The 25979-nt window shown below is 36.6% G+C and overlaps 1 protein-coding gene across 13 annotated transcripts in view; it reads right to left on the reverse strand.

Annotated features, from left to right (window-relative positions):
* GPHN (gephyrin) overlaps positions 1-25979 on the reverse strand; it is a 355412-nt gene that overhangs the window by 189689 nt on the left and 139744 nt on the right. For all 13 annotated transcript variants that reach the window (XM_036434071.2, XM_045579636.1, XM_036434065.2 and 10 more), the window contains one exon: positions 3154-3248. In XM_036434071.2, coding sequence (XP_036289964.1) covers positions 3154-3248 — 95 coding nt within the window. The remainder of the gene's footprint in view (positions 1-3153; positions 3249-25979) is intronic.

Below are 25979 nucleotides of genomic sequence, written 5' to 3' on the forward strand. Positions count from 1 at the left end.
CATCCTCATTATACAGAAAATAAAATAAAACAGATGTTAAGTAGCTAGTAAGTAGTAGAGCCTGAATAGAACCCAAGCCAGCCATTTGCCTTCAGAGATGATAGTCTTAACTAATACTTGATACTATCTTACAACTTATTTGTACAGAAAATCTACAGTATATTAAGTAGCCAAACAGAGAAAAATACTTTGGAACAGATGTGGTGATTTTGAAAGGTATTTTTATTTAATTCTGCTCTCTAGAGATAAAAACAGAAATGCAAGACACCAACTTGATAGATTATCTTGAAAAAAAAATTCTATTAGAATTAGGATGTATTGATTTATTAATAAAACAACCTTAACAATAAACATTTTTTGAGTACTTACTATGTGTTAAAAGTTGTTTTACAGGATGAGGATGTAAAAATTAATAAGACAAAGCTACTGTTCTTGAGCGTTTTATACAAATTAGGTAATACAGACAAGAAAGTAAATAATTACAATATAGGATGTATTATAATAGAAGTATGTGCAAAGTCCAGAGCACATACAAGGTAAAAATGCTATCAAAAGGAAGCATAAATCTAATCATGGCTGTTTTAAAAATAGGAATTAAAAAAAAAAAGGCTTTAAAAAGCACCAAAAAGAACATTCATGGAAATATTCTACAATTTCCTTTTCCACTCATGTACACTATTAACTGTTTCAAATCTGTGAAAACTTTCAGTTTAGTAGGCAATGAACAGGAAGAAAAGTCAGAAGAATCTGTTATCCTGATATGTATAATTTTTCATTTTCAAAGTCTTCAGCATAAAGATGATGACTTTATACAGGGTACTTAGAATCAGCTCCTGTTGATTAATTTTCCACTTACTCAGCAGTCCAGTGCTCAGTAATTATGTGGATTCAAAAGGTGGAAAAGGAATTAATCCAGAAAAATATTTCAGTAAGACAAAGAGTAATGTTTCTATACTAGATAAAAAAATCTAGTCAATTTTAAGGATTACCTTAACAGTTGTGAAGAACAAGTTCTCCAGGTTAACTGCGGGATCATTAAGGACAAGGCCTTATATATTTTTTTCTATTCTTAGTATCCCTAATGGTTACTATGGGGCCTGTCAAATACAGTATTATTATGCTTGCCAAACTAGAATCCTATATAATAAAAATCCTATATAATATGCAAATTGACCAAACAGCAGAATGCTGGGTCTCTATGACATGCACTGACCACCAGGGAGCAGATGCTCAATGCAAGAACTGCCCCCTGATGGTGGCTGAGTGCCGCTCAGCCAGAAGCCCTGAGCTAGGTTCATGGCTGGTGAGCAAAGCAGAGGTGGCGGGGAGCCTCTCTCACCTCCAAGGCAGTAGGACATCCCCAGAGGGCTCCTGGACTGCTAGAGGGCACAGGTTGGGCTAAGGGACCTCCCCTCACCCAATGCATAAATTTCATGCACTGGGACTCTAGCTTTTTATTATAAAAGAACTAGAGGCCCAGTGCAGAAAATTTGTGCCTGGGGGAAGGGGGCCCCTCAGCTCAGCCTACACTTTCTCCAGTCCGGGACCCCTCATGGGATATTCCGATATCCTGGGGATCAGGCCTAAACCAGCAGTCAGACATCCCTCTCACAATCCTGGACTTCTGGCTCCTAACCGTTTACCTGCCTGTCTACCTGATTGCCCCTAACAGTCCCCTCCTCCCCCAGCCAGCCTTGTTGCCCCTAACTGCCCCCCGTCAGCCTGGTTGCCCACAACTGCTCCCCCCCCCCCCCGCTGGCTGGTCGCCCCCAATTGCCCCCACTGTTGGCCTGGTTCCCCTCATGGGCCCCCACTAGCCTGGTCGCCCCATTCAGCCAGCTGTTGAGTTGTTTGGTCGTCCCTCACTAATCTCCTGCTGTCCTGGTCATAGGTAGCCATCTTGTGAGGGCATGAGGGTTAATTTGCAAATTACCTCTTCATTATAAGGATTAACAAGAGATGGAGTTTAATTCTTTAACTATATTTTTTGTATGTCAGGAGTTATTTTATGCTCAAAGATAACTACACTTAATTCATATATTAAGGCCCCAAATGTGACTCTTGACCTCATATCTACAGTAATATAAGTAAAGGCTAAAAAAATCTCCAACAGAATAAAAGAATTACTATAAGTTCTTTAAAGATCAGCATGGTCTTTTAAGTTTAAAATCTCTATCATTCTACTTTAATTCTATTTTTGCTCTTACTAAAAATATTACCATATAATACTTGTGATAGTAAAGGGAATACTGTATCTAATGACCCATTCACATTTCCTTTTAGTTATTTTTCAAGTGGCTTCTTTTCATGGGATATAAACTTAGTCCAAATAAAAGAAAGGACATTAGAACTCATATTCTAAGCATATATTTATTTATATATTCATATTGCACATACGATAAATAAATGGCTATAAATAAAGATTATGAAATGCTTATATTATAAAGTTGCTGTGCATTTTTAGGTTGCTCTGAGATCAACTGTCTATTTAATCAAACAATTAAATCAACAGATTCTCACTAATTTACACTTTTGTCTTTAACTTAAATGATGTTATATGCTGTTAAAGGAGATTTTAATCTAAGAGTTGCTAAAATAGTAACAAATAAATAACTAAACTATTAGATTGAGATGGAAGTCAATATCTATGTCAACAAAACCATAGTTTTAAATATACTAATTTAACGTAGTAATAATCTACTATTAATTGAGCTTTTTTTCATCAGATATCAATAGATCTAATTACAAATTGGAATAGAAGTTACTAACTTGTGAGAACTTAATTTTAGAAATTCTACTGCTTAGTTTTGTCAAATTAGTATTTGATGACAATTAATGAATATTAATTAAAGATTGTAAATAATCACAAAAAAGAATAATTTTACATCTTAATAAACTGGGTTTTTCTCTGTGTTAGGATTGACAACTTTTAGCAGTAACATAATAATTTTTAAAACTTTAAATATGTCAAAAGAAAAAACTTGAAACTAATGTCTGACATCTGACTGGACAGGATACTAAGATTTAATTCTAGGGGAAAAAATGGGGCAAACTTAAGTGTTATAACTCAAGTTTTTTTGGGTTTATCAGTCTAGTGTAGTGCTAAAAAGTATGGAATTAATTTTATTTGCAACATTTTGGTGACTTTCTTACCTAGAGAGCATGCCCAGAGGTGTAACATTAAGTGATCCCATCAGCATTGCCAGGGCCATCCCTGGTGCTTCCCGTTCTATTACTTCTTTTGTGGCCTGTAATTAAAGATTAAATAGCAGACTGAGTAAAATTAGCCAAAAATAAGGAATGCAGAGTAGAATAATTAACTTCAAAGTAAGTATAAACCATGCTTTTTCTAAACCACCCTTTGTAGTTCCAGACTTTTTGTTGTTGTTGTTGTTTTGTTTTTTTGTTTAAGGCAGCAAGACTCAGTTCTTTGGGACCATTAAATAAAAGTCGAGAACCAAGACATCCAGGGAACTTTTATATTAGCGGACCTTTCTTATCTGTGACAATTCAGAAGTATTTGATAAAAGTCTTATCTTGCCTAATAACCTAAATTTTAAAAGGAAGTCCCAGATTGCTATTAGGGCTCAATAAATTTCTAAGGGTAAGAAATTTGGGTAAATTTATTTTTTGTCTAAGTTACTTTTAAAATAATTAGTATTTCCCTGAAACTCTATGATCATTTTGTATCTCTCCTAGCTCTATAATTTTATGATATAATTAAAAGGAAGTCAAGAAGTCACCTGTCAACTTTTCCCATTTATTGGGTAGAAATAAAACCTCTAGGTTCCATATCTTCAATATGAATTACCATCTATTTTAAAAATAATAAAAGTGATAGTCTTTATATAGCAAAAGTTTTAAGATAGAACATTTTTAAGACAAATGTGCTTAAGCTTGGAATAAGCTAATGAAGGAGATAGGAAAATTTCATTTTCTAAAGCTAAATCAAAATCGGTATATATTATTCTGTGATGATAAAGATATAAGAGTGAAATATATGATTTAATTAATGCCTAATTACAATACTTGGGGGGCAATACAAAAGTGAAAATTGCTAAACAAAGTGTTCCAATAAATAAGAAAAATGCAAGTGAAATAAAAAGTAAATTATGGAGTAATATAGAGAAAAGTCAGTCTACTTTTAAAATGAATTGTTAGTTAGTTAACCCCTTATAACTATAGAGAATTAAGGACAACTGGTCTTCTAGAATCCCAGCATAATTCGATACAATGGCAGACATTTTAAAAGAAACTAATATACCAAAATAACTTTTCAATAAATTGTGCTTTAAAAATAGAGGACCAGAGATAGGAGAAAGGAAATTCTTAAATTCCTAAATTTAAAAGTTAATTACTTTCATTTAAATGCATATCTAAAAATTGTCAAGCTAGCATTATCAGGATTTATCTTTTGTTTTCCAAATTCAAAATCTGGTATGATTTTGAAGTTTCTTGAGAATAAACATTATTGCCATGTTATGATGATGTATTCTAAAGTACAGTAGCATAGTTTATTTAAAGATAAGGGAAAAATATCAACATGTAACTGAGAAGTCTTTCATTTAAACAAATACTTTAAAACAGAACATTTATCCATCTCCACAATAGTTATTAAACATCTATGTACTAGGATGTATTCTATGCAATGATATTTCATTAATGAAAACAAACTTACAAGAGTTTGTGTAAACTCACTTGTCACCAGGCACATAAAAATCTCAATTGTCAAATTATATTTGAGAATCACCTAAAAATATGCAATTCATTAAATTTTCTACATACTTTTAAAATATGCAATTGAATTTGGTCAGATCACAGTGGTTTACCTCGATTGCTTCATCTCACCTTTCAAAGAATTGTTTTACTGGACTTTTCTTTTGTGACATGCAAAATGAAATGGCTCAGTGCAACTCATACATCAGACAGTATCTGAAGTCATTGTTCACTACATTGCATTGTGATTCTCTTTAAGAGAATCTATAGAGAAATTTCCTCTTAAGTGTCACAAGTAAGAATGGGTCTTTTTCTGTGCTAACAGTTTGTTTTTAAATTATGATGCTTGTGTTATCTTTTAGAACAGAGGCAAATTTGTGGATACTTTTTTATTTTTAAAAATATATTTTATTGATTTTTTGCAGAGAGGAAGGGAGAGGGACAGAGAGTTAGAAACATCAATCAGCTGCCTCCTGCACATCCCCCACTGGGTATGTTCCTGTAACCAAGGTAAATACCCTTGACTGGAATGGAACCTGGGACCCTTGAGTCTGCAGACCCTCTATCCACTGAGCCAAACAGGTAAGGGCTGTGGATACTGTCTTAGTATGCTTCCTGAACACAATCTAATTGCATCTTACTGTTCCTTGCCCTATTTTTTTTCACATTTATCTTGTCAAAAGTTGTGTTATATGTGTTTGAATAAACCGTCTTAATTATTTTTGGTGTATTAATAAATAAATGGATAGATTAATGTTTTTTTTATACAAAGGTCTTCATCTTTTTCCAGACATAATTTAGGGAGGACAGTTAATTCTTTCTGAAGACTTTCTAGAGAATTTGGGTTTATAGACACAATTCTTGTATATTTTAGAACAGAAAAGGAAATTATATACTGTGGTGATGTCACTAAAAGGCACTGGTGTTCACAGTGGTGATGGGGAGATTATCAGACTCTCAAGGACTAGACAAAAACCAACTTTTCAATAGAGTTCTCCCTAAGTAATGCACAAATATGATCTTTCTTACATTTATGTCAAATACATCTTTTCCATGAAACATCAAAACCTTTTATTTCCTTTTACTTTTTCCTCTTAAGCTGTTTAGTATAGCATAAAATCACCATCTGTGAGATCAGACAGTACCACTACATAGCTAAGGTCGATCAGAATAAGGGCTAGATATATCGCAGCACCTAGCAGAATAACCAACATATACTATGTGTATTCAATAAATTTTTGTTGAATAAAAAAATTAATGAATACATGAAGCAATATACATTTGAAACTTGGCTTTATCACTTAATTGTTCTGTGCATTACAATAAAATGTTTAACTTTTCTGAGCTTTACTGTACTTATAAATAAAATGGATATAATATATATATCTACATTTAATGAGAATAAGTAAATTACCTATCACAAAGTAGGTATTGAATACATGTCAATTCTCTCTATGCTTCTATTTTCCAATTTGCCTTATATCCTTGCAGTTTTGATCTTATCAGTTAGAGAAAAGGAGTAATACAAAAAAACAGAAACCAAACCTAGAAACAGTGGTTGAGAACCAAACATGAAGAAAAAGGGAAGGGAGAGCAAGAATCTAAATCTTAGATATTGATAAGTGAAGGGCAGGAAACAGAACACTGAAATAGTAGAGTCTAAAGGAACAAGAAGTGGAAATTGGAAGAAGTATAAGGGCACGAGCTGGTGAAAGCACAATTAGAAGGAAAAGAGCAAGAGAATAAAACAGGAAAAAGTGATCTAAATTCTTTAAAAATACAAATGATAGAATAATTTCACATGTAACTTTAACCTTTCAATCATACATACTAGTATGCAATAGATAATGAAGATTATATGTGCCTTTCTTATCCAAATAGATATCATTCATTATTAATAGACTAGAGCACATGTGTCAAACACAAGGCCCGCGAGCCAAATCCGTCCCGCCAGGCCTTGCAATGTGGCCCGCACCGCGCTGTCATCACTGCACTCCGCTGCGTTTCCATCACAATGACAGTTTATGACTGTTCAGTAAACCATTCGGCCCGCGATTTAGGCTGGATTTTAGATTTTGGCCCCTTCTCCGATTGAGTTCGACACCCCTAGACTAGAGGCCAAATGCACAAAATTTGTGCATGGGTGTGTGTGTCCCTCAGCTCAGCCTGCGCCCTCTCCAATGTGGGACCCCTCTCACAATCCAGGACTGCTGCCTCCCAACTGCTCACCTGCCTGCCTTCCTTGATTGCCCCTACCTGCTTCTGCTTGCCAGCCTGATTATCTGATAACCACTCCCCTGCCACCTGATTGATTCATAACTGCTTCCCTGCCAGCCTGTTTGCCCCTAACTGCCCCTCCCCTGCAGACCTGGTCCCTCCCAACTGCTCTCCCCTGCAGGCCTGGGTCCTCCCCAACTGTCCTTCCCTGCAGGACCAGTCGCCCCAAACTTCCCTCCTCTGCTGGCCTGATCACCTTAACTGCCCTCCCCTGCAGGCTTGATCGGCCCCAACTGCCCTCCCTTGCAGGCCTGGCCCCTCCAATCTTCCCTCCCCTGCTGGCCATCTTGTGGTGGCCATCTTGTGTCCACATGGGGGCAGCCATCTTTGACCACATGAGGAGTGATGGAGTGATGGTCAGTTTGTGTGTTGGAGTGATGTTTGCATATATTTTTAAAATAAATTTTTAAAATATATTTTATTTAAATATATTTTATTGATTTTTTACAGAGAGGAAGGGAGAGAGTTAGAGAGCTAAAAACGTCCATGAGAGAGAAACATCGACCAGCTGCCTCTTGCACATCCCTACTGGGGATGTGCCCACAACCAATGTACATGCCCTTGACCGGAATCGAACCTGGGACCTTTCAGTTCTCAGACCGACACTCTACCACTGAGCCAAACTAGTTTCGGCTGCATATTATTCTTTTATTAGATAGGATAGAGGCCTGGTGCATGGGTTGGGTCCAGCTGGTTTACCCTGAAGAGTATCTTGGATCAGGGTGGGGGTTCCCTTGGGGCATGGGGTGGGCATGGCGAGGGGCCTGTGGTGGTTTTCAGGCTGGCCATGCCTCCTGGTGACCCAAGTGGAGGCCCCGGGATCTGGAATTTATTTATCTTCTATAATTAAAACTTTGTAGCCTTACGCAGAGACAAGACTCCTGCTTGCTCCTTGGCTGCAGCCATCTTGGTTGGTTAATTTGCATATTCACTCCTGATTGGCTGGTGGGAGTGGTTGTGGGTGTAGCAGAGTGATGGTAATTTGCATATTATTCTTTTATTAGATAGGACTAGAGGCCCGGTGCATATAAATTCATGTACTGGAGGGTGGGGTATCTTAGCCTGGCCTGCCCCCTCTCATGGTCTGGGAGCCGTTAAGGGCGGGAGGCATCTCAGTGATCAGGGGAAGGCGACGCCCCATCACACCTCTGTTGCAGCCACTGCTGGCAGCACAAGCCTTAGCCTGCTCTGGTAACAAGAGCCTCGGGTGCCATGGGTGGCTGGGTAGCCACTACCCGAGGCTTACATGCGCCTTGGGCCAGCCCTGGGCAGCTGATATTTGAGGATTGCCTGCACCTCGGGGGTTCACTGGACAGCCACCATCCAAGGCTTTCCTTTGCCTTGGGCTGGCCCTGGGTGGCTGGGGGGCTGAAGGGACTGGGGGACTCCAGAGGCAGGCAAACAGCAAGAGGGTGAGGAAGTCAATTAGCAAACTCCCTCCTTATTGGCTGTGGGCACCGACATCTTTGAGGCAGAGAAGTCAATTAGCATAATCTCTTATTATTAGAATTCTTTCTATTTACTAACTATAATGTAACTTCCCTGAATGCTAAGATCATAAGTTTCTCTCCATGTGTTGCCAGGTCCCAGCACAGTACTGTTAGTCAGTACTTATTAATATATGAATAAAGGCTTCTTAATCTTTGTGACAGTGTGAGGGTCAATTAGCATATTCCCTCTTTATTAGATAAGATTATTCATAATCAATGGAAAAAAGAATGTCATTAAAACTTTAAAACCATTTTTCTTAATTTTCTTAATGTTTCTACTTTCTCATACATTAATTTCATTATTAAATTATTTTTTTTCCATGAGCAATAGTAGAAATTTATATTTCTACTTCTGATATAAGCTTTTCTAAACTAGTAGTATCTAAAATAATGATGTTTAATTAGATTTAGCTATTCCCTGTAAATAAGACATTTTATCTTTAATTTCTAAATACTTTCTAAACTATAAAAATTCAATCTCCTATGGGAAATTGCTTACCTACTGTGATCTTATTTTTTCTACCCTTGACACTTTGAAGATAACATTTAAGTCAGAAAGATGCTTCCAAAGACTGCTCAAGTTGCAAAAAAAGAGTGTCATAAACAATGATTCAATAGGTAGGGAACTTGTCAATAAAATTGAGTTCCATTTTTAACTTCACAGAAAAAAAGGACCTTACTTTTTTTGGAACCAGCAATCATGTTTAAATAAGTACAGGACACATAGCAGCTACATGTAAATGGGTAGAAATTTCTTATATTCATGATAATTGTGAAAAATCACATTTACTTACTTTTATAGACATTTATTATCAGACCATAATTTGTATTAATATTTACATGCTTGCTATTCAACTATGTAGGTTTAATAAAATATCCTCCTAACAATTACTACAGTGCTCTCTGTTGATTAATCTTAAGTAACAAAGAATATCTTTGAAAAACCATCTAATGGCTACTAATAATGTAAAGCTATCAAGTTAAGATCTGGTTAGAGGAGTAGATCTCTAACTTTAGTATGCATCAGAATCTTCTTAGAGGCCTTGAACAAAATTGATTGCTGGGCCCCACCCAACAACCTTGATTCAGAATGTGTGACTAGAGCTTCAACATTTGCATTTATAACAGGTTATGCTTGTGATGATGATCAGAGGACAACACTTTGAAAAACACACTATGAATGGACCTAATGAGGTTGATTCATGATAATGTGTACTATTTGATCTAATCTTCATAATCACCTTATATTTAATTTTGTAAAGCAGACTGAAATAAATGTTAGGATATTTCATAAGAGCTAAATGTTGACCTACTGAGAAGATAATAAGCAATATAATGCCATCCAATTAAATTTTCCTTACATTATTCATTAAAGGGCAAACATACTAATTTTATTTTATACTTTTAAAAAAATTTATAATAGCCAAAACTGGTTTGGCTCAGTAGATAGAGCGTCGGTCTGCGGACTGAAAGGTCCCAGGTTCGATTCTGGTCAAGGGTATGTATCTTGGTTGCGGGTACATCCCCAATAAGAGGTGTGAAAGAGGCAGCTTGTCAATGTTTCTCTCTCATCAATGTTTCTAACTCTCTATTCCTCTCCCTTCCTCTCTGTTAAAAAATCAATAAAATATATTAAAAAAAAATAAAATAAGTTATAATTAAGTAACAGTTCAGAGCCTGCCCCATTAAGTATATTATGGTACAGAGAAGCTATTTTTAATGTATTTTTTCTCAAGACTACATAGACATGATATATAAAATTTACATGTTAGACTAACTCCTAAGGATGCTCAAGGAATACCAGATATAAATCTTTCTCCTCTTATTTAAGAAACAGAACAAAGTGAAAGTAAGAGACACATTATTATAAGGTCAGTTTTAAATTTATTTTAATTAATTAAAAGTTAATTTGTAGATTTTATATTAGTTGCAAACACCTTTCAAACAATCATAGCCCATCACTGTCTCATAACAGTGTGACTAAAGCAGTTAAACACTACTGGAACAAGAAGGAGAAGATGCAACCCACGAAATAGGTAGTTATCCAAGTTTTACTTGGAGGATTTGATCTGGTTGATAATGTATGTTTTCCTTGGAGTTTTAGGCTTCTTAAATATTTATATCTTCTTCCACTCCTGGAAGAAGCAGAAAGTTTTAAAAAATGGATATACTTTATTTTGTTTTTCAAATATTTGTACAATATTTAAATAAGATCTGGTTATGATAAAAGATCAAGGGAGACTGTATAATTATGGAGAAAAGGCAAGAAAAAAAGGTAAAAATTTAAGTACTGTAGCCAATTTCATCTTCTATTCCATTCAATGAACATATACTTTGCAGTGAGTATGAGATGCTAAGTTATCAGTAAGTCTGCTGTTTCTCCAGTTCACCTCAGTTTCCATAATCATCACTAAGTTAATATTTCACTCTGCTAAGTAAGATTATGATGTTCAAAGATAAGTATTTCTTGTATAACATGGTCTCTAAAACAAGTGAAGCAATTTATCTGAGTTAACAAAAGGATTTATTTCGATGTTAGAGTAAAAACCAATTGTTGGGCTACTGAGAATATATCTTTCTATAATAATACTACATCACATTTACTTTACCAATGAAAAATCTCTCCCTGCTTGCTAACATTTAGATCCCAACCTCTGTTCTGCTAAATAACTAACTTGAGTATAGTGATGAATACTCCTTAGCTTCAAAACATTTTTCTTTACCCAGTTATTTTTCACATTGTTTTCCTCCTTTATCTAAAATCCTATCTAATAAAGAGGGAATATGCAAATTGAACATCATGCTCTCACAAAGATGGTGGAACCCATAGCCAATAAGGAGGGAATATACTAATTGACTGCCATACCCTTAAAGAGGGTAGTCCCCACAGCCATAAGATGGCAGCGCCCAGTCCCCTCAGCCCCACTGGATGGCAGGCGCAAGGCAGGGCTGGGCCCTGTCCCTAGGTGGGTCCAGCCACTTGGTGCACCTGCCTCCGGAGTCTCCCAGTCCCCTCAGCCCCCCAAAGACCCAGGAGGACCCAAAGTGCAGACAAGCCTTGGATGTTGGCTTCCCAGCTGCCCAGGGCTGCCTGAAGCTCAGGTAACCAGGGTCAGCTGAAGCTTGTGCTGCCAGCAGCAGAGGTATGATGGGGGCCTCACCTTCCCCTGATCACTGGGTCGCCTCCTGCCCCTGAGGGTTCCTAAAACTGTATGACGGGGCAGGTCACACTGAGGGATACCCCTCCAGTGCATGAATTTTCATGCACCGGGCCTCTAATTTAATAAATATTTAAAAATTATCACACACATATTTTTATGGCATATAATTTTGGGCTAATATCTTAGAATCAAGATTTGTAATTTAAGATAAGAGGATCACAGACTCTTTCAGAACCTCTAGACGACAGTGCTCAGAGTAAGGTAGGTCACTATCGGGGGAAAAAGTATGTCACTTTCAAGTTTGAGATTTGAAACAAGTCAAAATAGAGTCCATCCTTGAACAGCAGCAACAACAGATTGCACTTCATAAAATTAAGGGTAATGTATATGTGTATGTGTGTGCACACATGTACACATGTTCTAGGATTGAGTTCCTTAAGCTGAGGCTATAGGCAATTGAAGAGTTGACTTTATTAGGACAGCTGGTGGGATAGAGGAGGAGGAAGTTGGCTGCCCATTATTTGGTCAAAATGGGTAGAAATAAACATCCGTATTAACACACTAACATACACATGCATGCCTAACACTGCTCTTTTATAACATTTTCTCTTTCAATGCTACCTCAATGTTCATTTTAGCTGAATAATCTGCTCTAGAAATTGTACCCTTAAGTGTGGCTCAAGATATGCAAGAACAAAACCAAATTCACAAGAATCACCCAAAACCAAATTCAGAAGAATCACCAAAATATCTAACAATTCAGGTTTATAAAACAAACCTAAAGATTGATAACCAGGTAATATTATTTTATATTAAGGTAATTATAAACAGTGTTAACTCAAGTCCTGTCTTCACAGAATAAAAATCAAGTATCTAAGAGCAGAGTGTACCCAAAGCAGGAACATTGAGTGGAGCAAATGGAAACTGCTATTTTGTTCAACACTGTAATCAGAAGGGCAGACTTCAATTCTAACCAAATTTGTTTCTAGAAAAAGAAAACAAAAAAGTAGGTGTGGATTTGGGGGTGGGAGGGATGATACAACTACATTATGTCACATTCTAGTTTCCAAGAGTTCTTCTTCTTTCTTTTATTAATGTAGATTGACCAGAAGCTATTAGACATTTTGTGATTTTCTCTGAATAATTTTCATATATCTCAGCTTCTGCAAAGTCTGTTTAAACCTTTTTATATTACAAAATGATAGCCTATATAAGGAATACTTTCTTTAATCTTCTTGACCTGTCTCTGATTGTCAGCAGCAATGACAAGAAAACATCAGAGAGAAACAGTACTGTTTCAAAGGGATTAAATCAGGGGGGAAAAATTATGGCTATTAATTTTCAGCATTTCAAAATAAATCTGGCCTAAATAAATCAGGGCAAATGTAGTTCTATTCTTAAAGTTATTTATAAAACTGTTCTTGTGTCATCACAGAGGTAGTCAGAAAACTAAATAAATAGCAATTAATAGAAATCCAAAATATTAGACTATTGAAAGTAATAAAGATTATATCATATAAAACAAATGACTAATGTTATGGCTCATCATAACAGAAAAGTAATCTCACAATTACTCAGGTGCTACCTCAGAACAATATATTTTGAGTCTAATAAGATATATTCTGAACATAAATCTTTAAAAATAAAAGGGCACTGTTTTTGGTTAAACTATGGATAACTATGTCATGAGGCTCGAAAATGAGTGAGCTTCAACACTGACATATTAAGATTGTTCTATGGATTGTGCTCAAGATTTTCCAAAGTTTTTCAACTAAGTGGAACAGTAAAATTATTATAAGTGAGAGGCCAAATTATGTAAGGATAAAAATTTTTAATATATTATTTTTATATTAAAAATATACTATTTTTATTATGTGATGGAAGATTTAAAAAATTGGTCCCTAAAAAATTAAAGTGAGAAGGCAGGTAGCATTAGAAAAATTTAAAGTATTGAATACATTAGGAAGAGAAAATAATACAATTTTAGATATTTAATTCATTTTTTGAAACAAAATCATTTTATTTAAATATTAGTAAATTAAGAAAGTCAAATATGATTGCTAGATTTAAAGTATATAACACAGTTAGAAATTAATTTTTTTTTTGTATCTAAGTCAAATCTATATATATAAAACCCTAAGCAATCGGATGATTGGATGACTGGCAGGCAGGTAGCTATGATGTGCACTCATCAGCAGCAGGCAGACATTCACTACACAAGCATGGAAACATGGAACAGAATGATGAATCTCACAATGAAGGGGAGCTGGGGAGGGTGGGAAGAGATTAACAAATCTATGCACTGGGCCTCTAGTTCCTATATAAGTGATTTGTCCTTCTTTAGTTACTTTTAAAACCATTGCCTTTTCTCCATTCTTCTTTTTGGGGCTATGATGAATATACTTTGGTATTTCTCATTTCATTCTCCATACATATGTCTCTCTTATATCACCATTAAATCATCTCTCTATGTAATTTTTCCAATATCAGTTGAAACAATAGTAATTTCCTCAAATATTTCAGTGTGCGAATTCTCTCTTCTGCTCGTCTAATCTGCTATTTATATTTTAAAAATATAAATTATTTTAATTTTTTAAACTTATTTTCTTATTTCTAAGAACCCCATTTTCTCAAAATTGTTCATTCATAAATGATGATCTCATGTTAGGTTTTTATTTTTGTTAGTCTGTTTTTGTTCTTTTGGACATTTCACCATAGGCAGGTTAAACATACATCCTGGCTTGCTAGGGACAGTTTGATGTGCTGTAGTGTCTGCTAAACCTGTCTGGTTTAGAATTTGTCCTAAACAAAAGTTCCCTAGTATAAACAATAAGTGACAACAGTCACCTAATTCTTAGATGTCCTGTACTTTTGTATTTGACAGTTCTAGCAGTTGTCATGTTTTTCAGTCCATCTATTGAATAATGGAGTTGCTAACTTGTGGTTGGTGAGTTTTAGTGGTATATTCATTACTTGATCTTAATCTGTTGAGAATACTGCTGAATTAAACTGGGGAATTTCCTTTGGAGAAAAATTATTTTTGTTTCTACCTTTAGCCAGAGGCACCACTGACAGTTTCCACTTCAGACTCCAACAGGTTCTCAGTTTTGGGGAATCCCAGGCTGACCTTTACACATTGCTGCTTATGCATGGATAAGTGTCTCACCAGCAGTGCTGCTGTAGTCATCTATCCCAAGGCACCTTCTGTCTCTCCCAAGTTGGCTTCCTATAGTCGTGGCCAATGCTCCCTGCTACTATGACTTCCAACTCATGGTATTTTGGGGGAGAATATAAATCTAAATACTGACAGAACCTGTCATTTTACAGGGTATACCTTAGACTCTAAGGATCTGTCCTTTTATTGGATTAAGTTTTTCTATAGTGGGAAGGTTTTTCAAAGTACCAAATCAATGATTATTTCAAACAATACCTCTTTGTAAGCTTTATTCCCTTATGAAATGGATGTCTTTTATATCATTACACTGACATTACTGACTCATTGCAGACTGCCCTACAGAGAGATGATACCGATTTATCTTCTAAACAATAATGTACTTTTCACAAAAACCTTGCCAATTTCAGGCAATCTCAATTTTAAAGTTATTTAACTGGTGTATACAAAACAACAGAATATTTTTAAAAGTTACATTTCTTACCAATTATAACAAGTACATATTTAGAAGCAACTTGAAACTTTTTGCTTACAAATTGTTTATATCCTTTGCCTACTTTCTATATTGATGAATATGTTCTTCCTATCGAATGATAATAAAACTTTACATACTGAAAATATTAAACTGTTGGCAGTTAAACCTGCTGAAAATATTAATTTTTAAATTTGATACTTGTAAAAAATTTTCTTAGCTGATATTTTCATTAAGAGGTTTGAAATTGCTTATATAGGAGATTCTATAAGTATTTTTATTATATTTTCTGAGTTTCATGTCTCAAATAGAAAGGTTTCTCTTACCTAGAGATCATAAACATTACTTATTAATTTTAAAATCATAAACTTAGTTTTTTATGTTAAATGTTTAGTCCATGTTAAAGTTCTTTATCTTCCAAAACATTGATAGGCAGTGCTATTACCAAAAGCTAACTAATGATTCTCTAAGTCACAAACAGGCAACTAGCTTTGCCACTATCTTAGGTAGCAATCAATACATCTTTGAAGTGATGCTACTGAGAAATTTTCTGACTCACTGGCTTTATTCTTTCAAGGAATGCATACACAGGAAAATTCAAATACAGTAATCACCCTATCTAGAAATAACTATTGAAACTCAATTAATTTCACTCCAGACAATTTCCTTCATGCACACATATGCAATATTTTTAACTCCTTTCTTCCTTCCATCTCTTCATTCTTGCTTTAAACATACACATACACACAGAGAGTCACACACCCTTTCTTATTTTTTCTTCCTGAGCAAAAAACAACTTTATTCATGACTAAATGTATAAACTTCGTGAAAATTAAAACACATGAAATCTGAAACAATGAAAAGGAAGATGAAGTTTTAAATTAAAACAAAAAAAAAAAGGCCAACGCAATTATTCAGTCTAGACTGTTACTTATCTTCCCAAAGATTCTCCATAAGGATTTCCATCAATTTATTCATTTTCAACTAATGGTATCTATTCTTCTATAAGTGTGAACACTAAGGATAAATTTGGACATTATTTTTAATTCAGTTTTAATTAGTGAGTAGAATTCTGTTTTGTTTTGTTTTTCATTGCTCAGATTTTGTATTTCAGTAACACACAAGTTTTTGAAGGCTGGCACTGAAAATTATCCTCTGCAATCTTCAGACCCAGACAGTAAAAAAATCCTATAAATTCTATGCTGAGAGAGGCATCTATCCCTCTCTAATCTCGCCTGCATTTAGGTTCTTAACATCTTTTGTCTGAATATTCCAATAACATCCTGACTGGTGTTATAAAGTTTACTTTCATTCAACACATTCTCTACTCTGCTGCCAAAGTGGTCTTTCTGAATTTCAAAAATAATTAAATTCACTGCTGTTAATATCTTTCAAAAAAATCTTATTTTTTCCCCACAGGAAAACCCAATTGCCTTTTATGTGACACGGTCTCCATAACTTGACACTATCTACATCTCCAGGTTCTCTCCTGCCACTTCCATCTCAAAACCCAGTCTGCAGCCTGACTGATTTACTGGAAGAGTTAAGATTTCAGCCACTGTGTCTTTATAGAATTCATAAATTCTTCACAGATTAATAAATATTGGCTTATTTCTACACTGGACTACTGGATGATAAAGAGAATGAACAACTACATATAATGATATGAATCGATTTTACAAAACATAATGTTGAGCGAGAGAATCCAGACACAAAAGATTACATACTATATGGTTTTATTTATATAAAGCTTAGTAAAAAAAACAAAAAATAAACCTATAATACTAAAAGTCAGAAGAGTAGTTACTTTTGACAGTTGGGCTGTAACTGAAAGGTATGCTGTTAACATTCTGATGTCTTGATTTGGAAGTTGCTGGTTACATAAGTATATGCTTGTTTTTTGAAAATCCATTAAGTTATAACTATACTACTAGTGTGTTTTTTGTAAATTTAAGTAAAAGATAAATAGTACAAATAACAATAACAACTAAAACAGTTCCAGTATCACTTCTTTGAAATTTTTTCTAATTCCTTCAGGCAAACTTTATATCTTGCTTCTTTCACATATACAACATTATTATATTAATCATCATGTTATATTTTATTTATCTAACTAGAGGCCTGGTACATGGATTCGTGCATTGATGAGATCTCTTGGCCTGGCCTGTGTCCTCTCACAATCCTAGACCCCCTTGGAGGATGTCAGACTGCTGGTTTCCACCTGATCTCCACAGGCTAGGCTGAGGGACCTCGCCAGTGCATGAATCTGTGCACTGAGACTCTAGAATATTATATATTTAAGATCTTGGTTAATCTCTTCCCATCCTTCCCTCTCCCTCCTCCTCTGAGATTCATCAGTCTATTCCAAGTTTCCAATGCCTGTGTGTTGAGCGTCTGCCCCTTGGTGGTCAGCATGCATCACAGCTACCAGTTGAACAGTCAAAAGGTTGCTTAGACTAGAGGCCTGGTGCATGAAAATTCTATATATAGACTAGATGCCTGGTGCATGAAAATTCATGCACTGGAGGGTGGTTCCTCAGCCCATCATGCCCCCCTCTCATAGTGCGGGAGCCCTCAGGGGTGGGAGGCAACCTGGTGATCAAGGGAAAGCGATGACCCCATCACACCTCTGCTGTTCCCACTGCCAGCAGCACAAGCCTCAGTCAGCCCTGGTTACCTGAGCCTTGGGTGGCCCTGGGTTGGTCCTGGGCAGCTGGGGGGCTGACAGATACTGGAGGCAGGTGCTCAGAGTGGTGGGGCCCGCCAGGGAGCAGGCCAGGGCTTGCCATGTGCCTGCTGCCCCAGCAGGGCTGAGGAGACTGGGTGCTGCCATCTTGTGGCTGTGGGAGCTGCCATCTTTGAGGTCGTGACAGTCAATTAGCATATTCCCTCCTTATAGGCTATGGGTGCCGCCATCTTTGAGGGTGGGGCAGTCAATGAGCATATTTCCTCTTTATTAGATGGGAGGACCAGAGGCCCAGTGCACAAAATTTGGGCACTTGGGGGTGGGGGTTCTGGCCTGTGCCATCTTGCAGTCTGGGACCGCTCAGGGGATATCCAACTGTCAGCTTGTGGCTGGATGGCCTTCTGCTGCTGCAAAGCCTTTTGCTTGAGCTTCAGCAACTGCTGCACGTGCACAGGCTGGGCTATCAGTCTGTCCTGCGAACACCATCAAGTGGGTGAGTCAAGCACGGAGGCAAGCTCACCCTGTTCTCTATGCTTCCTTGAGTCACTGACTTATTCCGACTGTCTGCCTTCTACAGAGAACAGCACCAGGATGATGCCTAAGCTGACAGTAGGACATCCATCTCACAGTTCGGGACCCCTCAGGGGATGTAGCAGTGCACTAAGTGGCAGGTGCCAGGGAGGAGCCCGAATTGGGGCTGGATGCCATCCTGTTTGTGCCCATCCTGGCCCACTGTGCCTGCTGCCACCACTTGGTAGTGTTGCCATGGAATTGGGAGAGGCTCCCGATGTGGCAGCTATGCTCACCAGCTGTGAGCCCAGCTTCTGGCTGAGTGGTGCTGCCCCTGTGGGAGTGTACTGACTACCAGGGGGAAGCTCCTACATTGAGTGTCTGCCCTTAGTGGTTAGTGCACATCATAGCAACTGGCTATTCCGGTCATTCCACCATAACAGTCGCTTAGGCTTTTATTACATAGATTCTTTCTATTTACTAACTATAATGTAACTTCCCTGAATGCTAAGATCATAACTTTCTGTCCATGTGTTCCGAGGTCCCAGCACAGTGCAGTTAATGAATATTCATTAATATATGAATGAGGATTTATTAATTTCTTTTTTTTTTAAACATATTTTATTGATTTTTCACAGAGATGAAGAGAGAGGGATAGAAAGTTAGAAACATCGATGAGAGAGAATCATAGATCAGCTGCCTCTTGCACACCCCCTACTGGGGATGTGCCCGCAACCAAGGTACATGCCCTTGACCGGAATCGAACCCGGGACCCTTCAGTCTGCAGGCCGACACTCTATCCACTGAGCCAAACCGGTCCTGGCGAGGATTTATTAATTTCTATATTATTCGCATTCGGGCCAGAGGGTTCTTTGTTGTAGGGACTGCCTAGTACATTGTAGGATGTTTAGAAGCTTTCCTAGTCTCTGCTAAAAAGATGTCAGTAGCACCCTTCCAGTTGTGATAACCAAAAACATAACCAGGCACTGTGAAATAGTCCCTGGGGACCAAAAATGCCCTTCATTGAGAATCATTTACATAAATAAATGTTTCTGTGGAAAAATACAAGCCAAGTGTTACACAACTCACTTCCCAAAAACGTTTGGGCTTGAAATGGTTTGCATGTTAGTGGAGACTAAAAAAATATGCTCTTTTGAGGAAAGTTAAGCTCTGTCAGAAAATGTTTAGAAAATCCTTTAAATTCCTAGGTAATAAAATATAACTCACATTAATTGCAGGCCAGAAATTTGTTTTCATTGGAATTCTTATGCAGAAAAATAATTTGTGCCAAATAATTTGCAAATATAACTGTATATTTGGCATTTTAAAAAATGACTGCTAATAGTAGCTATGTATATTCAGTGTCCTAATTATAAATTATTTTCTAAGGTTTGTTATTTATGAACAAACCATTCATTCTAAAATATTACGGTTCAATATTTTTCTAACCATAAAGTATTATCATAAATATTCCATAAGAAAAGAATAGTTAGAAAATAAACTATTGTGCATCAGCTATTATTGTAAAAAGTCTTGCAAAAGGTTTAAGTAGCTTGTTAGAAAATAATGTGTTTGTATTTTATTAACTTCACTAGAGGCCCAATGCACGAAATTCATGCACTGAGGGGAGGGGATCCCTCAGCCCAGCCTGCACTCTCATGCAGTCTGGGACCCCTCACTCCTTACCACCTACCAGCTCGCTGCTCCTTAGCATTTAGCTGGCTGCTCTTTAGAGCTGCCACAGAGGTGGGAGAGGCTCCCACAACCACCACTGTGATCACCAGCTGTGAGCCAGGCTTCTGGCTGAGCAGGGCTCCTCCTGTGGAAGCACACTGACCACTAGGGGGCAGCTCCTGCATTGAGCATCTACCCCCTGTGGTCGTTCTGGTCATTCTGTTGTAATGATTGCTTAGGCTTTTATTATATAGATACCTTTGATTCAGAATGTGTTTTGAGCTTGACCTTGGTTATAAGAGGGCGAGTAATGAAATAACTGAGTACTATTATATTAATGGAACTGAGAAAAGAGAAAATAAATTGGTGTATATTTATGTGGCAAATAATCTAGTAAAAAAATCTATTTTCCTGGCAAGTAATTACTTAAACTTCTCTTTGAAATTAGAATCTGTCTTCAAGAACAGGTAACTGAGCCAAAAGAAAACTGAACAAAGAAAACAGGTATTTTATAAAAGAAAAAACATAATTGGGAAAATATAAGAAAAATGTTTCAAGTGAGATGGTTTTATTAAGAAACTAAAACCTATACTTATGATGGATTCTTAATTGTGGAAACAATTCTAGCTAATATGTTGAGATTATTGGTGTGTTTTTTTTTTCCATTTTTTCTTCTTCATAATATAGATTTATTAGGAGTTTTAAAAAGCTAGTAATAAAAGGAAAGATAAATAGCAAAAACCATTTTCCTTCTCCTAAATGAGCATATACTTTTCAGTTAAAATCTCAACTTAAACACTATGTCACATTAAAAAGATCACCATTTTGTGCTCTTATTGAACACCTATGATACATGCTAATTGCTATGATCCTAAAATTCCAACAATAGGAGTAGAATGGAAATTTGAAGATAGACCTTGTTAATAAAATAGGAGCTTTCTACAGATTACTTTATTTTTTAATTAGCAACCATCATGAAAAGCAGAATATCTTAAAAGGCTCTCCGTTTTAACCCTCTCACAAGATTGACTTTATTTTAAACCAGAGACATTGAGTTAGGATGAGAAAACAAAATAACTTAGATGTTTTTGTTGGCTACCCCCCTCCCCCTCAAATATTTGTTTAAGATGTTTATAATGGTACTAGAGGCCCAGTGCGTGAAAATTCAGCCTGGCTTGCCCCTCTCACAGTCTGAGAGCTGTTAGGGGCGGGAGGCAGTCCACCAACAGCGCAAGCTTCTGCTGGCCCTGGTTACCTGAGCCTCAGGTGGCCCTGGGTGGCTGCACAGCCTCCACCCAAGGCTTGCCTCTGCTTTGGGCCTGCCCTGAGCAGCTGGACAGCTGATATCTGAGGCTTGCCTGCACCTCAGGCTGGCCCTGGGTGGCTAGGGGACTAAGGGCGGGTCCAGCTGCCCCATATGCCTGCCACCCCCCTGGCAGGTCTGAAAGGACTGGGAGGCTCCGGCAGGGCTGAGGAGACTGGGCGCTGCCATCTTGGAGCTATGGGCACTGCCATATTTGTGACATGATGATCAATTTGCATAGTCCCTCTTTATTAGATAAGATTACCACCTCTTGATTGCAAAATATATATGCACACATCTACTACAATATGGATTTGAATATATAAAAAATATTGATTACTGAATATCTGAGATGCTTTAATCCTGCTGATATGAACAGAAAATAATTTCTCTTCCTTCATAAGTATTAAATACTAGAGGCCTAGTGCAAAAATTCATACACTGGTGTGGTCGCTCAGCCTGGCCTTCACCCTCTCGCAATCCAGGACCCCTCGTGGGATGGGATGTTGGACTGCTGATTTCAGCCCCCAAAGGATGTAGTAGTGTGCCAAGCAGCAGGTGGCTGGGGAGGAGCCCCAGCCGGGGCTGGGCACTCCAGCCCCTCATGGCCTTGCTGCACCTGTCACCACCGCTTCCACTAGGTAGTGTTGCCATGGAGGCAGGAGAGGCTCATGCCACTGCAGCAATGCTCACCAGTGTGAGCCTGGCTTCTGGCTGAGCAGCGCTCCTTCCGTGGGAGCATCTTAACTACCAGTGGTCAAATCTTAGCCACCATTGGGCAGCTCCTGCATTGAGCGTCTGTCCTCTGGTGGTCAGTGCGCTTCATAGCGACTGGTTGATGTGTTATTTGGTTGTTTGGTTGCTTAGGGTCCAGCTGCACCGTGTGCCTGCCACCGCCCCTCCCCTCCCGCCACCTCCCGTGGGTCTGAAAGGACTGAAAGGCTCCGGCAGGGCTGAGACGACAGGGCGCTGCCATCTTGGGGCTCTGGGCACTGCCATATCTGTGACAGCATGATGATCTATTTGCATAGTCCCTCTTTATTAGATAAGATTTTTGCCTCTTGATTGCAAAATATATATATGCACACATCTACTATGGTAATATGATTTGAATATATGAAAAATATTGATTATTTTTCATATATTGTAAAAAATCTATATAATAATATATATATTGTAAAAAATCTAAAAGTATTCAGAGATAAATACAAAAGGTTTTGAAGTTCTTTGTATTTTATAAATATCTAACAAATGTATTTTACAGGAAATGATTTTGACGTTAAAGACTATTAAATATATAAAAAGGAGCGTTAAGCCAAATAATTTCCATATCTGAGGCAATTAACTTTTCCTTCAATGATCTCTCTCTCACTCTACCACACCTCTTGTGCCACAGGTATAAGGTGTGAGTTTTTGCCAGCAAAACTAAGATATTTGCGGATATAAGAGTAAAGGAGAGAGAAAGAGATTAGGGGATTTACGATTAGTTATTAGTGCCTGTTACTGTCACTGTCTACGTTGAAAACTGAAGGAGTGAAACTACCTCCATAAAATGTTCATGTAAAGGAAGCTACTACATTTTCCTTTGCAAAGTCCTAAATATGTCCTACTGTTCTTCAGGAGAGAATGGGGGTTGGAGAGGAGAGAAAGAAAAAAGAAAAATTAGATGACAACTTTTTTGTTAGGAGTAGTTAGGTACCTATAAAGAATCTCAAGATTGCCAGGAAATTTACAGAATTTTGTTATTAAATTTAAAAAGGACTTGAATACTAATAAGGGAATGATACAGAAATATTGCCTTTTCTGGTTAACTGTCACAAAAATACATTATACAACTCTGTTTTCAATTTAGCATTCCTCAAAATAAAAATAAGATTTCAGAGATCACAAAAAGTATATTTATTATTAATAGACAAATTTAATAGAATGATGCTAATCTTTTAACCCAGATCTTATACTTTAAAATAGATGCATAATATTTTCTTGCATTAAAAATGTTTTTTAGAATGAATACAAGCAAAATCATTAAAAATTATTATTTTTTAAAAAACAAGTTAAATCTGGATGTAATTTTTATTTCAATACATCTTTTTTTATATAAGTATTTTGATCTTTCTGTAGCTGTGCTGTTAAAAAACAAATAACTAGTAGGCTATCAGGAAATTTGAGGATAAATAGGTTCCTAAAATTTATTTTAAGTGTAGTACTTTAAAGAGATTCCTTTAGAAAAATTAGTGTGAAACAGTGAGCAATAGGAATAAAGCTTACTGTTCTCAAATTTAAAGGCACATATAAATGTAAGGACAAATAGATTCTTAGTTCAAATGACTAATTAACCAAATCCATCATAAAACCTAATGAGTATGACTGAACTTTATGACACCAGGAATTCAAGTGAACTTTAGTTGATAGTAAGAATAAATTAAACCCCCAAACGTTTTCAAATAATATATAGTTGTATGTTAGAGTGGAAATCCTTATTGTGCTTGTAATTAGATTAAAAAACAACCTCCTACATATTAGTTATCTATTTACCTATAGCTAATCTCCACTCTTTGACTATAAAATAATAACCCTGGTTTCAGGTAATGATGTTTATTAACAGCTACCAACGAAATCATTAATTTGTCACTGAATGCTCTAGGTTTTAAAATTTAGAGGTTCTTATTGACATTTAAAATATCACCAGATTCATTCAGCTGTGATGAGGCATTAATATAGAATACATTCTTAATCCTGAATCATTGATGCTTAGAAGACATAAAAGAATGTTCTTATATACAATCACTCTGACTTAGAACATTTTCCCTGAAGAATTAAAATAACAAAATTTTATAGATAGTAGAAATGCAGTTTTTGTTAAATGGTTTTCCCTTCTCTCGAGTTATAAGCTCCTTGAAAGAGAAGCCTTACCTTTGTGTCACATGGCATAGAGCAAGCCTTTTAAATTAGGTTCTAATATAATAATTGTATGTAACAAAATAACTTCTCTCCTATACATATAGAATCGTACAAGTTTATGTACCACCTTGGGAGAATTGAGAAGACAGACACTCAATTTTCCGTGTTTTGACAGGTTACATGAAGAATCTTGGCTGAGAAAGACTGAATAGAGTAGGTAAAATCACTCAAGAAATTGAGATAAGTGAAAACATTACCTACAAATGGACTGAAAGTCTTCTTTCCCAAATCCATTATTATTGCATATTTAACTACTCCTGTTTTAAACTCCTTGAAGACAAGAACCAATTTTTCCCAACTTTTGTAATTCCTCTAAGGTCTAGGACACTATATTCTACCCAGTTTAATTTAACAAATACTGTGTTTTGACAGTGGATTAAATCAATCTCTCTCTCTCTCTCTCTCTCTCTCTCTCTCTCTCTCTCTCTCTCTCTCTCTCTCTCTCTCTCTCTTTCTCTCTCTCTCATTGCCTAAACCACATCCCCAACTAATTATGTCAGAGGATTGGGCCCAGGAATTTTTTTTATTATTATTATTTAGGTTTAAAAAATACTTCTGATTTTTAGAAAGAGAGGAAGGGAGAGAGACAAAAACATCCATGTAAGAACCAAACATTGATCGGCTGCCTCCTGCACGCCTATCAGGGTTTGAGTCTGTCACCTGAGCATGTGCCCTGCATGTACGCTGACTGGGAATCAAACTAGCAACTTTTTGGTGCAAGGAACAAAGCCCAACCAACCGAGCCTCACAGGCAAGGGAAGGTCCAGGAATATTTTTAGAAACATCTCTATAGGTAGAAGGCTGGGTATTCAGGATTAAAGATTATGCTATTGAAATAAATTCCTATTCCCATTGCTGGTTTCTGTAAATACACACTGGTTGCCTCATTCAGCCCCATTGTCTTCATTTAAACCTTGCCTTTCAAAAACCTCCCCCTCTTCTCTTTTTAAAAGTCCACATTACTCTGTTTCAAAGACATCATTCTGTCCTGAAGTTGGTATATTTTTTTAATTCAACCCTCTTCAGAATCATTTTGATGTCCTTCAATTATGTGTGTTATTTTATTTCATTCCCCTTTCTAGAATACAGGGTCTTCTGAATTTCACCTGGCCACCTGTAACCTTTCTATGAGTTTATAATTTATTTTGCTCCTACTGCAATATCTTGAACATATTCATCTTTAGTGTTAATTATGTAGTTTCCCAATGCCTTTGCTATTGAATTCATTTCCTCTTAGACAAAATATTAAAAGTTCTGAGTATACTTTTAGGTAAATACACAAAAGAAGGAGAAGAAAAACAGATGCCTGCATACTAATGTGCATAGCAGCATTATTCCTAATAGCAAAAATATGGTACAACTGAAGTGTACAGGAGAATGGAAAAACAAGAGGTGGCACAAACATACAATGGAACAGTAGTCTCAAAAATGAAATTCTAATATATGCTAGAACATAAATCAACCTTGAGAATATTATGTTAAGTATAAGTCAGACTTAGAAGGACAAAAATTGAATGATTCTACTTATATAAGGTACCTAGAATAGGCTAATTAAAA

The sequence above is a fragment of the Pipistrellus kuhlii genome, unplaced genomic scaffold (genome assembly GCF_014108245.1).
Source record: "Pipistrellus kuhlii isolate mPipKuh1 unplaced genomic scaffold, mPipKuh1.p scaffold_m20_p_1, whole genome shotgun sequence".
Lineage (NCBI taxonomy): Eukaryota > Metazoa > Chordata > Mammalia > Chiroptera > Vespertilionidae > Pipistrellus > Pipistrellus kuhlii.